This window comes from Chiloscyllium plagiosum, chromosome 31, assembly GCF_004010195.1.
Source record: "Chiloscyllium plagiosum isolate BGI_BamShark_2017 chromosome 31, ASM401019v2, whole genome shotgun sequence".
Classification (NCBI taxonomy): domain Eukaryota; kingdom Metazoa; phylum Chordata; class Chondrichthyes; order Orectolobiformes; family Hemiscylliidae; genus Chiloscyllium; species Chiloscyllium plagiosum.
In genome coordinates, this window is record NC_057740.1 from 20057914 (window position 1) to 20073753 (window position 15840).

The 15840-nt window shown below is 37.1% G+C and overlaps 2 protein-coding genes across 2 annotated transcripts in view; one reads left to right on the forward strand and one right to left on the reverse strand.

Moving 5' to 3' along the window:
* The window catches only part of LOC122565559 (mucin-16-like), a 30199-nt gene extending 29270 nt beyond the window's left edge, over window positions 1-929 (reverse strand). Inside the window, exon 1 of the mRNA XM_043673939.1 lies at window positions 813-929. Within this exon, the coding sequence (XP_043529874.1) occupies window positions 813-929 (117 nt within the window). The remainder of the gene's footprint in view (window positions 1-812) is intronic.
* Window positions 930-1122: 193 nt separating this feature from the next.
* On the forward strand, window positions 1123-15840 carry LOC122539218 (mucin-16-like). The gene is made up of 22 exons (XM_043673940.1): window positions 1123-1198; window positions 1245-1378; window positions 1474-1541; window positions 1838-2007; window positions 3026-3052; window positions 3489-3622; window positions 3719-3786; window positions 4078-4247; window positions 5209-5235; window positions 5678-5811; window positions 5908-5975; window positions 6266-6435; window positions 7375-7401; window positions 7807-7940; window positions 8037-8104; window positions 8402-8571; window positions 10574-10707; window positions 10801-10868; window positions 11175-11344; window positions 14032-14177; window positions 14269-14336; window positions 15783-15840. The coding sequence occupies exons 1-22, from the start codon at window positions 1123-1125 to the stop codon at window positions 15838-15840; spliced, it is 2289 nt and encodes a 762-aa protein (XP_043529875.1).

Sequence of the window (15840 nt, forward strand, 5' to 3'; positions counted from 1 at the left end):
GAGCTCAAAATAGCATTTGTGGAGATTGTGGGATTAAGCCTAGATTCTCTGTATTGTGTAATAATCAGATAATATGTCAGCAACATAAATTCCTTTTACATTGGATTGTACCATCTATTGCATCCCAAACTGAATCATAATTCTGGAATAGAGTTTAGAAATTTTTTGAAGTCTTTCAAACTTACTCTATTTCTTTGTCCCCTTGAAAGAACGAAATAAGGCAAAAGAGACTATTGTGAAAAATGTATTAAATTCACAGTCAGTTCCTCTTTGAGTTTGGCACTATCTTTTAACAGCTGCAAACTCAAAATACATGAAGATATTTACATGTTACACTCAGTCCTCAATTTGTTTGGAATGTGCTGTAATGTTTAGAGCAATATCTTCCAACAACTATAATATTACGTATGGCACATCACACAGGAGATTGCAGAAAACTTAACAGGTTAAGAATTACATATCAACAACATGCCAGTTAAATGTTTGGCTCATTTGACTTTTGTTAATGTAATGTGGTACTTCAATTTAATTGTGGTCCCAATGTTGCACAAAGTACAGGGTAAAAACAAGGACTGCACAAATTACTGTTTTCACAAAAACGTCAGAAAAGTCCTCACTTGATGCTATTTACATTGTCTGTTCTCACATTCATCTGCAAGGTCTTCTCGGAGACTGGGCATTGATCAGATTGGCTGCTATTAACATCTTATGCCATTTCTTGCACATTTATTTATTGAGACACATTGTGATAATCTTGTCTGACAACATGATGTTCTTTTTGTTCTAGATTACCATGAGGCACATCTTCTAACCAGTGAGTAGAAACTATTTTTCATCATTTTGGGGAATATTGTTTGTTCATCCATATTTATCTCAATTATACCAAGATTATTTTGTGCTTTATTGACTGATTCATTCCGAGTATCCATATTGGGCTTTATACTGATCAACTTACAGTTGACTAGGTAAACAACAGTCGGTTGAAGTTAGCATATTGCAATTGTCTCACTTCTCCAGCAGCTGGTAAACCTGCCTATGTCCAGAGTGAATACTTGACATCTTTCTTGTCATTAATGCAGCAGATTTAGATTGAATAATAATTAATTTTTGAAATCCATTTTCATGGGACCTCCCATTGTTCCTGGCAATTCTGGTTACTATTTCAGCAATAGAGTCTTGATCTTCCAATACATCTTCAGTATGTTTCTGTGTGTGGAGTAAACTGTTTTCCTCTTTTTCCACAGCTTTAATTCCACTTTTAACTCCAGCAGAGGAACCAAATCTGACTGCCTACAATGTGACATTTATTATAAGTAGTCCATCATTCCAAGATATTGAATTAAACTCTTCCAATCAGACAAGCTTGATTGAAAATGAGGTGAGATAATTCAACAAATCTATTTGAAGGGGAAATTTTTGTTTCACGTTTCTTTTGCTTCTTGATGTAAATATGTTTGATTTCATTTCCTGTAGCTCAATGATCTGTTCAAAAACAGCAGCATAAATGCTACGTTCTTCAGTTGCAGATTTCAATCGCTCAGGTAAGAAATATTACAACTCATATGCAATATTGAGAAGGATCTTGCACATGAGTCTTGCACTCAGAACATTACAGTGACTGATAAATTAATAGTTAACCAGAAGGAAGAAGTCATTGTTATTATACGGCATGGATGTGTAATGAAATGTTGATGGCAAAGAGTTTTCTTTGCTGACAAATGATTTATCTATAAAAATTTCCCTCCACTGAAGTCATCATGTTTATTTTGGTGATGTGGTAACTACATCAGATCAAAGTTCCTCCCTTTGATACTAATCTTCTTTCAATGATTTGCAGCATGGTCGATGGTGACAGCAGCACAGTGACGGCAATGTGTTCCTTCAAAAATGACTCTACCATTCAGGAAATTGATAGAGTGCTTGTGTATCATGTGTTTGAAAATAAGTCGAAAGATGCTTCGACATTGGGGCCATACACATTGGACAAAGACAGCCTCCATGTAAATGGTAGTTATCCAGTCAATATTTTGCCTAACAGTTTGTTTATCTCACATTGTATGCATTGACAAATAGGTAAACAGAGTCTCATGCATCATACCAACCACCTCTTGCAATGGAAGGGAATTTGTGCATAGTAACATTTCAAATCCCCTAATATTATCTCAAGCACCACTTGCAATGGAAGGGAACAGGTGCAAAGTCACAATACAAATCCCCTAACATTAGTTGATCAGAAGGACAGGGTCTATGTAGACAAAGAATATCTAGTCTCAAAATTGCAACCATGCAGATTGTGGAATTAAGCCTAGATTCTCTGTATTGTGTTAATAATTTGACAGTATGTCAGCACCATAAATTCTTTTTACACTGGATTGTAACATCTATTGCATCCCAGAACCAATCATAATTCTGGAATTCAGTTCAGAATCCTTTGAACTCTTTTAAAAGAGTGTCAGACAACTTCCTTCATTTCTTTGTCCCCTTGAAAGCAAGAAGACAAAAGAGACTACTATGAAAAATGTATTAAATTCTCAGTCAGTTTCTCTTTGAGTTTGGCACTATCTTTTAACATCTGCACATGTAAGTATTTATATGTTACACCGAGTCCTTAATGCATTTGGATTTTGCTGTAATATTTAAAGCAATATCTTTGAACAACCATGATATCACACATTGCACATTTCACACAGCAGATGGCTGGAAACAATGCAGATTAAAAATTACATTTCTACAACATGCCAATTAAATGTTTAGCTCATTTGACAACTGTCAATGTGATGTGGTTCTTCAAATTAATTGTGGTTCCAACATTGCACAACTGACAGTTTTCACAAAAACATCTGGAAATTCCTCATTTGATGTTATTTATATTGACTGTTTTCACATTCATCTGAAAGGTCTTCTCGGAGACTGGACGTGGATCAGCTTGGTTGTTATTGACATCTTACATCATTTCTTGCACATTTATTTAATGAGACACATTTTGATAGCTTTGTCTGACAGTGTGATGTTCTTTTTGTTACAGATTACCATGAGGACCGTCTTATAACCAGTGAGTTGAAACCATTTCTCTTTTTTATTTTGAAATATTGTCTGCTTGTCCACATTTATCTCAATGCTCTCAACATTGTCTTGTCATTTAATTAATGATTCAGTCAAAGTTTCCAGATTATCTTCGGCATTATACTGATTAATTATAGTTGAATAGGTGAATGTGTATTGTTTAAAGTCAGCGTGCTGCGATTGTAAGCATTTATGTGGTAGCCGGTATGCTTGCACAAATTCAGGGGCAATGATTGACATCCTTTCTGTCACTAATGCAGCAGATTTAGATTGAATAATAATTAACTCTTGAAATCAATTTTCATGTGATCTCCCGTTGCTGCTGATAAATCAGGCCACTCCTTCTCCAATAGGCTCTCGTTCTTTCAATACATCCACAGTCTGTTTCTTTGTGTGGGATAAACTGTTTTCCTCTTTTTCCAAAGCTGCAATTCCACTTGTTACTCCAACAGAGGAACCAAAACTTACTGACTACAATGTGACATTTACTATAAGTAGTCCATCATTCCAAGACATTGAATCAAACTCTTCCAATCAGACAAGAATGATTGTAAATGAGGTGAGATAATACTACAATCTATTTGGAGGTGAAATTATACTTCCAAACCTCTTTCGTCTCTTTACCTAAAGTATGTTTTGTTTTCTTTCCATGTAGCTTGAAGAACTATTCAAAAACAGCAGCATAAATGCTACATTCTCCAGTTGTAGATTTCATTCACTCAAGTAAGAAATATTGCAATTCATATGTAATATTTACAACGATCTTCAGCTTGCATCTTGCAATCTGAAGATTACATGAATGCTAAATTAACAGTTATCCAGAAGGAAGAAGTCATTATTATGACTTGGAGTGGATGTGCAATGAAATGTTGATTACACAGAGCTTTGCTGACAAATGTTTTGCCTGTCAAAACTGTCCTCCATTGAAGTCATCGTCTTTATCTTGATGACGTGGTGACTACATCAGATCAAAGTTCCTACCTTTGATGCTAATCTTCTTTCAATATTTTGCAGCATGGTCGATGGTGACAGAAGCACAGTGACGGCAATGTGTTCCTTCAAAAACGATTCGACCATTCAGGACATCGATAGAGTGCTTGTGTATCATGTGTTTGAAAATAAGACCAAAGACGTTTTGAAGTTGGGGCGATACACATTGGACAAAAACAGCCTCTATGTAAATGGTAGTTATCCAGTCAATATTTTCCCTAACTTTGTTTATCACACTTCCTATGTATTGATAAATAGGCAAACAAAGTCTCATGCATTATACCAAACACCTCTTGCAATGGAAGGGAACATGTGTAAAATCACAGTTTAAATCCCCAAACATTAGTTGGTCAGAAGGATAGAGTCTATGGTGAACCATGCAATGTTTTTGCTGGCAAAGGATATTGTTTATGCAACACCTCTCTGAGTTCAAAATTGCATTCATGCAGATTGTGGGATTAAGTCTAAAATCCCTCTACTGTGCTGACAGTATATCAGCACCATAAATTCTTATTAAACTGGATTGTAACATCTATTGCATCCCAGAACAAATCATAATTTTGGAAGTGTGTTCAGACAATGTTTTGAACTTTTTCAGAAGTATATCAGACACCTCACTCCATTTCTTTGTCCCCTTGAAAGAAAGAAGACAAAAGAGACTATTGTGAAAAATGTATTAAATTTTCAGTCAGTTCCTCTTTGAGTTTGGCACTACCTTTTGACATCTGCACACACAACATACATGAAGGTATTTATATGTTACACTCAGTCCACATTTTGGGTTTTGTTGTAATATTTAGAGCAATATCTTCAAAAACCATGATATCACACATTGCATATTTCACACAGGAGATAGCAGGAAAAATTACATATTAATAATAACATATCAACAACATGCAAATGAAATATCCGGCTCATTTGATTTGAAATTAAATGCGCTCTCAACACTGAACAAGTAAACATGTCCACAAAAACATTTTACTAACCTCCTCAGCAATGTTACTGGCACCTTGACAGTTTTTAGTTTCATCTTAAAGCTCTTCTTGAAGTCATTGACATGATCCGATTGGCTGCTCTTTCAGTGTTAGTTCAGTTGTTACATGTTTAATTAGCGAGATACATTATGCTAACCTTGTGACTTTCTATTGTTTCTAGATTACCATGAGGTACAACTTCTGACCAGTGAGTAAATACATTTCATCTTGCTCAGAAAGATTTTCTGCTTGTGCAAATTTTTCTTTTTCTGTTTGGGAAGTAGATGGTGTGATTTAATGAATGATTCATCAGGTGTATCATCAGGTTACCTTGGCCTTAATACACATTAACCTGGAGATGAGTAGGTAAAGTACTATTGCTTGAAGTCAGTGTGTTGAAATTGACAGTACTGAAGAGGTAGCTGGTTAGTTTCAATGAATTCAGGGAGGATGCTTGTCATCTTTCTTTACATTAATGCAACTGATTTAGATTAAATCATAATTAACTGTTGAATTCAATTTTTACGGAATCTCTCATGGATCTTGTCCACTTAATCTGTCCACTATTTCAACAACAGGCTGTCACTCTTTCAATATATTCTCAGTTTGGTTCTTTGTGTGAGATAGATTATTTTCCTCTTTTTCCACAGCTGCAATTCCACTTGTTACTCCAACAGAGGAACCAAAACTTACCGACTACAATTTGACATTTATTATAAGTAGTCCATCATTCCAAGACATTGAATCAAACTCTTCCAATTTGACAGGCATGATTGTAAATGAGGTGAGATCATTCAACAATGTATTTGAAAAGTAAATTATAGTTCCAAACCTTTTACGTCTCTTTACTGAAAGTATGCTTTGTTTTATTTTCCTGTAGCTCAATGAACTATTCAAAAACAGCAGCATAAATGCCACATTCTCCAGTTGCAGATTTCATTCACTCAAGTAAGAAATATTGCAATTCATATGTAATATTTACAATAATCTTGAGCTTGAGTCTTGCACTCAGAACATTACATGAATGCTAAATTAACAGTTATCCAGAAGGAAGAAGTCATTGTTATTACACAAAATGGATGTGCAATGAAATGTTGATTGCACAGAGCTTTGCTTTGCTGCCAAATGATACACCTGTCAAAATTCTCCTCTATTGAAGTCTTTATCTTGGTGATGTGGTGACTATATCAGATCAATGTGGCGACCTATGGTGCTAATCTTCTTTCGATGTTTTGCAGCATGGTCGATGGTCACAGCAGCACAGTGACGGCAATGTGTTCCTTCAAAAATGATTCTACCATTCAGGACATCGATAGAGTGCTCGTTTATCGTGTGTTTGAAAATAAGACCAATAATGTTTCAAAGTTGGGGCCATACACATTGGACAAAGACAGCCTCCATATAAATGGTAGGTATCCAGTCAATATTCGGCCTACTCTTTGTTAATCTCATATGCTATGTATTGATGAATGGGTAGTCAGTGTTCTAATGCATTATCCCAAGCACCACTTGCACTGGAAGGGAACATGTACAAATCCCTGAACATTAGTTGGTTAGAAGGAAAGAGTCTATGTTGAATTATGCTGACAAAGAATATCATCTATGCAACACCTCACTGAGCTCAAAATTGCATTCATGCAGATTCTGGATTAACCTTAGATTCTCTGTATTGTGCTAATAATCTGGCAGTATGTTAGCACCATAAATTATTTTTAAACTGGATTGTAACACCTATTGCATCCCAGAACCAATCATAATTATGGAAATGTGTTCAGAATTTTTTTTGAACTCTTTCAAAAGTATGTTAGACAATTTACTCCATTTCTTTGTCCCTTGAAAGAAAGAAGACAAAAGAGACTACTGTGAAAAATGTACTAAATTCTCAGTCAGTTCCTCTTTGAGTTTGGCACTATGTTTTAACATCTGCACACACAAGATACATGAAGGTATTTACATGTTACACTCAGTCATTTAGAATTTACTATAATATTTGGACCATTATCTTCTAAAAACCATGATATCATCCAATGTACATTTCACACAGGAGATAGCAGGAAACATTTCAGATTAATAATAACATCAACAACATTCTAATGAAATATTCAGCTCATTTGACTTGAAATTAAATGTGTTCCCAACACTAAACAAATTAATATGTCCTCAAAAAGGCCTACAAACCTCCTCAGCAATGTTATTGGCACTTGACAGTTCTTAGTTTCATCTTAAAGATGTTGTTGGAGTCATTGACATTGATCCAATTGGTTGGTCTTTCAGTGTTAGTTCAGTTATTACACATTTCATGAACAAGAAACATTATGCTAACCTTGTGATTTTCTATTGTTTCTAGATTACCATGAGGCACAACTTCTGACCAGTGAGTAATTGCATTTCATCTTGTTTGGAAAGATTTTCTGCTTGTGCAAATTATTCTGTTTTTGGTTAGGAAGTATACATTGTGATTCAATGAATGATTCCTCAGATGTATCATCAGATTACCTTGGCCTTAATTCTGATTATCTTGTAGAGGAATAAGTAAAGTACTATTGCTTAAAGTCAGTGTGTTGAAATTGACTTAGTCTGTACACAAGTTCAGCAACAGGCTCTCACTCTTTTGATACATTGTCTGATCATTCATGAAGTAACTTTCGAGTGAATAATAATTAATTGTTGAAATCAATTTTCATACGATCTCCCATTGCTCCTGTCAAATCTGGCCACTATTTCAGCAATAGGCTTTCGTTCTTTGTGTGGGATAAACTGTTTTCCTTTTTTTCCACAGCTTCAATTCCACCTGTAACTCCAAGTGGAGAACCAAAACTGACTGACTACAATGTGACATTTGTTATAAGTACTCCATCATTCCAAGACATGGAATCAAACTCTTCCAATCAGACAAGCATGATTGCAAATGAGGTGAGATAATTCAACAAATCTATTTGAAGGGGAAATTTTCATTTCACATTTCTTTTGTCTCTTTGCCTAAAGTATGTTTTGGTTTCTTTCCTTTAGCTCGATGGATTATTCAAAAACAGCAGCATAAATGCGACGTTTTCCAGCTGCAGATTTCATTCATTCAGGTTAGAAACATTGCAATTTATACACAATATTTACAATGATCTTGCACTTGAGTCTTGCTCTCAGAACATTTCAGTGATTGATAAATTAATGGTTATCCATAAGGAAGAAGTTATTATTATTGCAAAGATCAGATGTGCAGAGAAATGTTCATTGCACAGAGCTGTGCTTTGCTGACAAATGATGCACCTGTAAAAGTTGTCCTCCACTGATGTCATCATGTTTCTCTTGGTGATGTGATGGCTCCATCAGATCCAAGTTCCTACCTTTGATGCTAATCTTCTTTCAATATTTTGCAGCATGGTTGATGGTGACAGCAGCACAGTGACAGCAATGTGTTCCTTCAAAAATGATTCTACCATTCAGGACGTCGATAGAGTGCTTGTGTATCATGTGTTTGAAAATCAAACGAAAGATATTTCGAAGTTGGGGCCATACACATTGGACAAAGACAGCCTCTATGTAAATGGTAGTTATCCAGTCAATATTCTGCCTAACTCTTTGTTTGTTACATATGCTCTGTTCTCATGAATGGGTAGACAGTGTTCTAACGCATTACACCAAGCACTACTTGCAATGGCAGGGAACATTTGCAAAGTCACAATTCATGTCTTGTACCATTAGTTGCTCAGAAGGACAGAGTCTATGCTGGATAGTGCAATTTTTTGCTGACAAAAAATAATATGTACAGAATAGCTCTCTTAGCCAGATATTGTATACATTCCAATTGGACGATTGAGGGAAGAATCCATGCACCATTTTAATACTGTGACAATATGACAGCAGCATAACTTCTTATTATGCTGGATTGTATCATCTGTTGCATTTCAGAAGAAATCATAACTCTGTAATTGAGTTTAAACATTTTTGAACAATTTCTGAAGTTTCAGGCATCTTATTCCATTTGTTTATGCCCTTAACAGAAAGAAAGCAAAAGAGATCACTGGAAAAAACATATTAAATTCTCAGTTAGCTCCTGTTTGCACTTGACATTCCTTTTTGATGTCTTCACACACAAAATAAATGAAGGTTTTTGCATGAGATACCCAGTCCACAATTTGTTTTCGATTTCACAATAATATTTATACTAATATTTTCTCAAATTCTTGATCTGGTTTATTTTACATTTTTGATGGAGACTGCAGGAAATGTTCCAAATCAATAATTACATTACACCAACATGCTAATTCAATGGTTTACTCATTTGACTGCTGTCGAGAATGTGGAGCTGGAAAAGCACAGCAGGTCAGGCAGTATCCCAGGAGCAGGAGAATCGACGTTTTGGGCATAAGCTTTTCATCAGGCCTGAAGAACAGCTTGTGCTCGAAATGTTGATTCTCCTGCTCCTCGGATGCTGCCTGACCAGCTGTGCTTTTCTAACACCACAATCTCAACTCTGATCTCCAGCATCTGCAGTCCTTACTTTCTCCTCATTTGACTGCTGTCAAGGTGATGGGGTTTTCAACTGAATGTGCTCCCAACATTGAACAAATAAAAGTTTCCATAAAATGTCTTAACATTCCTCCCCGGATGTTACTGACATTCAACAGTTCTTACATTCTCCATAAAACTGTTTTTGGAGTCGTTGTCATTGATTGGATTGGTTACTATTAGCGCATCAATTCAATTATTGCACCTTTAATTCATGAGAAACATTGTGATAACCTTGTGTAGCAACTTGATCATCTTTTTGTTTTAGATTATCATGAGGCACGTCTTGTAACCAGTGAGTATTGATACTTTTCTTATTGTCAGGAAATGGCTTAAATTCATGAAATTTATCTTTTTTTTGTAAAGATTGTGGTATAATTTTATGAATAATTCATTTGTAGCATCATCATATTATTTTGGCCTTAATATTGATGAATGTTTAGAATAGTAAGTCAAATACAATGGGTTGAAGTGAGTGTGTTGAAATTCCTCAATGCAATAGTTTAGATTATTTACAGTGTGGAAACAGGCCCTTTGGCCCAACAAGTCCACACTGACCCTCCAAAGAGTAACCCACCCAGACCCATTTCTCCCTGACCAATGCACCTAACACTATGGACAATTTAGCATGGCCAATTCACCTGACCTGCACATCTTTGGACTGTGGGAGGAAAACGGAGCACCCGGAGGAAACCCACACAGACATCGGGAGAATGTGCAAACTCCACACAGACAGTCACCCGAGGTGGGAATTGAACCTTTGTCCCTGGTGCTGTGAGGCAGCAGTGCTAGCCACTGAGCCACCATGTGCCCCATGGTTAGCTTCCATGCAACTTGGGAAGAATGCTTGATATATTTCTTGTCATCAATATTCAATGCATCAATTAATGCATCAATATTCAATTACTACTTGAAACCAATTTTCATGCTATATCCAATATATTGGTTAATCTGGCTAGTCTTTCCACAGTGGGGTATTCTTCTTCTCTGGTAAGTTTCTTTCCTTGCGTAGAATTAACAGTTTTCCTCTTTTCCTACAGCTGCATTGCCACGTGTAACTCCTACGGCGGAACCAAGTCTTGTTGACTATAATGTAACATGTATTATAAGTAGTCCATCATTCCAAGACATTGAATCAAACTCATCCAGTCATACAAGAATGATTGTAAATGAGGTGAGATCATTCTATAAATCATTTCTGAGAAGACATTCCTTCCAAATTTCTTTTGTTTTGACCTAAATTATGTTTTTCTTCCTTTCCCTATAGCTCGATGACCTTTTCGAAAATAGCAGCATAAATATAACATTCTCCAGGTGCAGGTTTCATTCATTTAGGTAAGTAATATTGCCACTTATACAAAACATTTGCAATGATCTTGCACTGGACTCTTGCACTCAGAATATTGCAGTTAATGTTTCAATATTAATGTGTGAATTAATTTGCCAACATTGACAAATATTTAGAATGAACAAGATGTCACTTACAAAGAATGGATCTGCAGAGAAAGGTTGTTTTTCTTTGCTGACAAATGACTTCCATCCTAAAATTATCCACTCCTAATTCTTGTCTTTGTTAGAATGATTATTATGTTGCATCAAAGTTCCTGCCTTTGATGCTAATCTTTGTTTAATATTTTGCAGCATGGTAAATGGTGACAGCAGCGCAGTGACAGCAATATGTTCCTTCAGAAATGATTCTACCTTTCAGAACATTGACAGAGTCCTTGTGTATCATGTGTTTGAAAACAAGACCAAAGATGTTTCTAAGTTGGGCCCATACACTTTGGACAATGACAGCCTCTATGTAAATGGTACTCATCCAGTCATTACTTAATTTAGGTTCTGTGTGGTCAGTTCATATATAGGCACAGTTGTTGTGTAGAATACTAAGCATCTCTTCAAATGTGAGGAAATGAATGCAAAGATTTTTATTACTGGTGTCACACATGCTGAGATACAGTGAAAAGTATTGTATTGCATGCCAACCAGATAAATCATACTGTACATAAGTACATCAGGGTAGTAAAACCGAATGCAGAAATAGTGTTACAGCTACAGAAAAAATGCAGAGAAAAAGCAACTCTAGTGCGTGATAGAAGAGAGTGGAAGAGAGTATCATATTTAACTAAATATTATAGTATTTAATAATTAAGATTATTTATGACATGACAATAAGATGAATTGTGGTACCTTCCTGTGACACTTCTATCTTTTTACATTTCTAGATTACCACGAGACACGTCTTGCAAGCAGTAAGTATGCTTAATGATGAATTTGTGAGGAATAATCAACATTCCAGCATAACTACTCTAATTAAAAATTTGTTTTATATTTGCTATGCCATTCTATATTAAACACTCCATTCATGGAAGTTATTTTGGACCGAATGACTCCAGGTTATTCCTGAATGGCAGGACTGATACACAGTGAGAGAGACTGAATCAATTGGGACTATATTCACTAGGGTTTAGAAGAATGATGGGGGTCTCAGGTAAACTTATGAAAGTCTGGCTGTATTGGATTGGGTAGATGCAGGAAGGATGTTCTTGGTGTCCAGGGAGTCCAGAACCAGCCATCACAGGCTGGGGTAAGGATTTGAGAACAGAGATTATTTTGTCACCCAGAGAGAGGTGAATCTGTGAAATTCTCTGCCAGAGTTCCTAAGTTCATTTGATTGTGGCTGATATGCTCCTCACCCCTATTTTCCTGCCTTCTCTCCATATCCCTTCAACCCATTACCAATTAAAAATCTGTCTAACTCCTCCATAAACTTACTCACTGTCCCAGTATCCATCACATTATAGGGTAACAAATTTCACAGATTAGCAACCCTTTCGGTGAAGTAGTTTCTTAACTCTGTTTTAAATTTTCTACCCCTAATCCTAAAACAATGACCTCTCATCTGAGAATGCCCCACAAGAGGAAGCATCCGTTCCATGTCTATTTTATCCATACCTTTTATCATCTTGAATATCTTAATTTGATCTCCTTTCATTTTGCTAAATTCCAGAGTGTATAGGCCTAAACTGTTTAATCTCTCTTCATATGACAAACCCCTCCTCTTTGGGATCAATCTAGTCAACCTCCTCTGAACTGCTTCCAATACCACTACATCTTTCATAAAATGAGAGGACCAAAACTGTGCACAATACTCCAGGTGCCATCTTACCAATATAGTTGCAACAATACTACCTTGCCTTTATATTCTTTTTCTTTAGCTATAAAAGCCAATCTTCCATTCACTTTTTTTATTATCTGCTGTACCTACATTCCAGTTTTCTATGACTCATGAACGAGGACACCTAGACGCCTCTGCACTGGAGCACCTCCCGGTCTCTCCCCATTTAGATAATAAGTCACCTTCCCATTTTTATCAAGTAAACTGCATGACCTCGCACTTATCCAAATTAAACTCCAACTGCCACATTTTGGCCCACTCTCCTAACCTACATATATGTATTTGTGAGGTTCTTATTTCCTCATTGCAATTTACTGTCCTGCCTATTTTTGTGTTGTCTGCAAATTTGGTTATAGTGCTTTCTATCCCCGCATCCAAGTCATGGATTGTAAATAGCTGGGGTCCGAGCCCTATGGCATCCCACTAGTTACATCTTGCCATCCAGAAAAATGCATTTATTCTGTCAGTCAGCCATTCACCTATCCAAGCTAATAAATTAACCTAAAACTCAGATGGTCCAACCTTGTGAATTCATCTTTTGTGTAGCACCTTATCAAATGCCAGAGAAAACATTTGAGGCCAAAACATTGAAGACTTTTAAGAATGAGTTGGGTGGAGTTCTTAGATTAAAGTGATCAAAGCTGGGGAAAACTTAGAACAGGGAACTGAGATGAATGATCAGCCATGATCATATTAGATTAGATTGCATTACATGGTGGAAACAGGCCCTTCGGCCCAACAAGTCCACACCGACCCGCCGAAGCGTAACCCACCCATACCCCTACATTTACCGCTTACCTAACACTACGGGCAATTTAGCATGGTCAATTCACATCTTTGGACTGTGGGAGGAAAAGGGAGCACCCGGAGGAAACCCACACAGACACGAGGAGAACGTGCAAACTCCACACAGTCAGTCACCTGAGGTGGGAATTGAACCCGGGTCTCTGGCACTGTGAGGCAGCAGTGCTAACCACTGTGCCACCTATTGAATAGAAGAGCTACCTTGAAAGGCTGAATGGCCTACTCCTGCTTATATATTGTATATATGATGAGAACAAGTGTCACCATGAATCAACTCTTGCAAGCACTGAGTATAAGTAATTAGAATATGTTTCTGTTCAGTCACAGAGCATCCAAGCATTATATCAAATAAAACATGGAAGTACCTTTAATGTGAGATGTCCAAGTATAGAGAAGTTTTGGGATATCCTTTCTCCACTAATTTAAAATAGTTAATGCTTCTACTTGGTAAAAATACGTACATTTAATTATTTTTGTATTTGCTGAGAACTGAACTATTATTTTTTTCTTCCACAGCTGTGATCCCTGTTTTAAGTGTGACAACGACTCCAGAAAAGAAACTGAGACCTATTGACTATAATGTGACCTTCATAATAAATAGACCAGGATTCCAGCAAATTCAGTCAAACTCCATTTTAGAGACCGTGAAAATTGGAAAAGTGGTAAGTAAGAAAGGTAGGAAATTTTTGGCAGTATCTTCTTGGTAACATCTTAAGCTCCTGCATTTAAGGCATGTTTATTATTTTCTTACAGCTAAATGAACTATTCAAAAACAGCAGCATTAAAGCGACATTCTCACGTTGTTCAGTACATATGCTCAGGTAAGAATTGTCAGCGATCATCGAATTGAACCTTTATCTGTTTGAATCTTATTTCTATAATGCGGAGCTAATTGTAAAATTCACACCTAGCCATAATGTTCAAAGAGTATCACTTAAAATAAATTTGTATATAGGTATGCAGGCTTGGAATTTCTGATATCCTGACAGTCATTAATTCAGTATTGTTTGTAATTGCGCATGGGGACCCTGCACAATCCACACTTTAACAGATTCCAAAGGAATTACAGGAAACTGATTCCATTATGCTTGGAACCCTCTGAAACCTTCCACAATTGGAGACTTTGGACAATTCTAATGAAATTAAGTAAAATAATTACTCAGAAAATGTTGGACTACTAAATACACAGTCTAATTCCTGTGGAACTACTGAACAGGCCCCATATTTACCTCAGGAATCCCCAATTTCAGCTCCACCAGATCCTTTACAATCCCAGATCTGACCGCTTTGAACTGATCCCCTTTCCTGTTTCACTGCAGGGTCTGGCATCCCTCTGGGGATCCAATGCCCCTCCCTGATTTGCATCTGAAACCCCTGTCTCACTCCATTGCTGCAGGTGGACCCAACCCCCTGACCTCCTCCATTGTCACCAGACCCCCAGCCCTGCCAATACTTACCAGCACCTAAACCAGGACCCAAACCCAACACCACATCAGGCCCTCCCTCTCTTCACACCAACCCTGACTTCTGTCACTCATCCCAATATAACTTAAACATTGCAGTGGCAAGGTCCCCTTACACCCTTACATCATGGAATCCTACATACCTTAATCCCTACACACATGCTATCCTACCTCCTACCTAGCAGGCATTCTGCCCAGTTTCCATAGTATGATTATTTTCTTGACACCATTTCTCACCTATCCCTTAGTCAGCTGTCACCCTATTTACCTGGCACACTCCCGTCTAACCACTTTTTACAAATTCATTCATGGGATGAGGCCATCTCCAGTTCTGCCAGTATCCCAAATTGCCCAGAGGGCAGTTAAGGGTCAACCACATTGGTGTGGGTCTGGAGTCACATGTGGGCCAGACCACATAAAGATAGTAGTTCCCTTCCCTAAAGGGCATTAATGGACCAAATGGGTTTTTCTTGACAATCAACAATGGTTACATGGTCATCATCAAACTCTTAATTCCAAATTTTAATTGATTTCACTTTCCACCATCTGCCATGGCAGGTTTTGAACGCGGGTCGCTAAAACCTTACCTGGGAATCCAAATTAACAGTCTAGGGAAAACATCACTAGACCATTGATCCCCAGCCACCACACCCCATGTCAATCTACCAGCATTTTACACCCTACCCACCTGGAATCATCCCTACCTGGCACCTTGATTATCTGGCACACCATCCCCTCTACCCAAATAGCACCTCACCCTCCAGCCAAACATTACAGTTATCTTACATACTTATCTTTTATCAGCAACTGTCAAAGTGGCTGTCTGAACATTTACATTGCAGAAAACAATGATGAAATATAG

What these genes read in the sequence shown, in the direction of transcription:
- LOC122539218 (XM_043673940.1), top strand. Translation starts at nt 1,123, where the DNA reads ATGGGACCTCCCATTGTTCCTGGCAATTCTGGTTACTATTTCAGCAAT. An exon ending in TGAGGCACAACTTCTGACCA is followed by an intron (nt 7,402 to 7,806) that starts GTGAGTAATTGC and finishes TTTTTTCCACAG; the next exon opens with CTTCAATTCCACCTGTAACT. An exon ending in CAAGCATGATTGCAAATGAG is followed by an intron (nt 7,941 to 8,036) that starts GTGAGATAATTC and finishes TCTTTCCTTTAG; the next exon opens with CTCGATGGATTATTCAAAAA.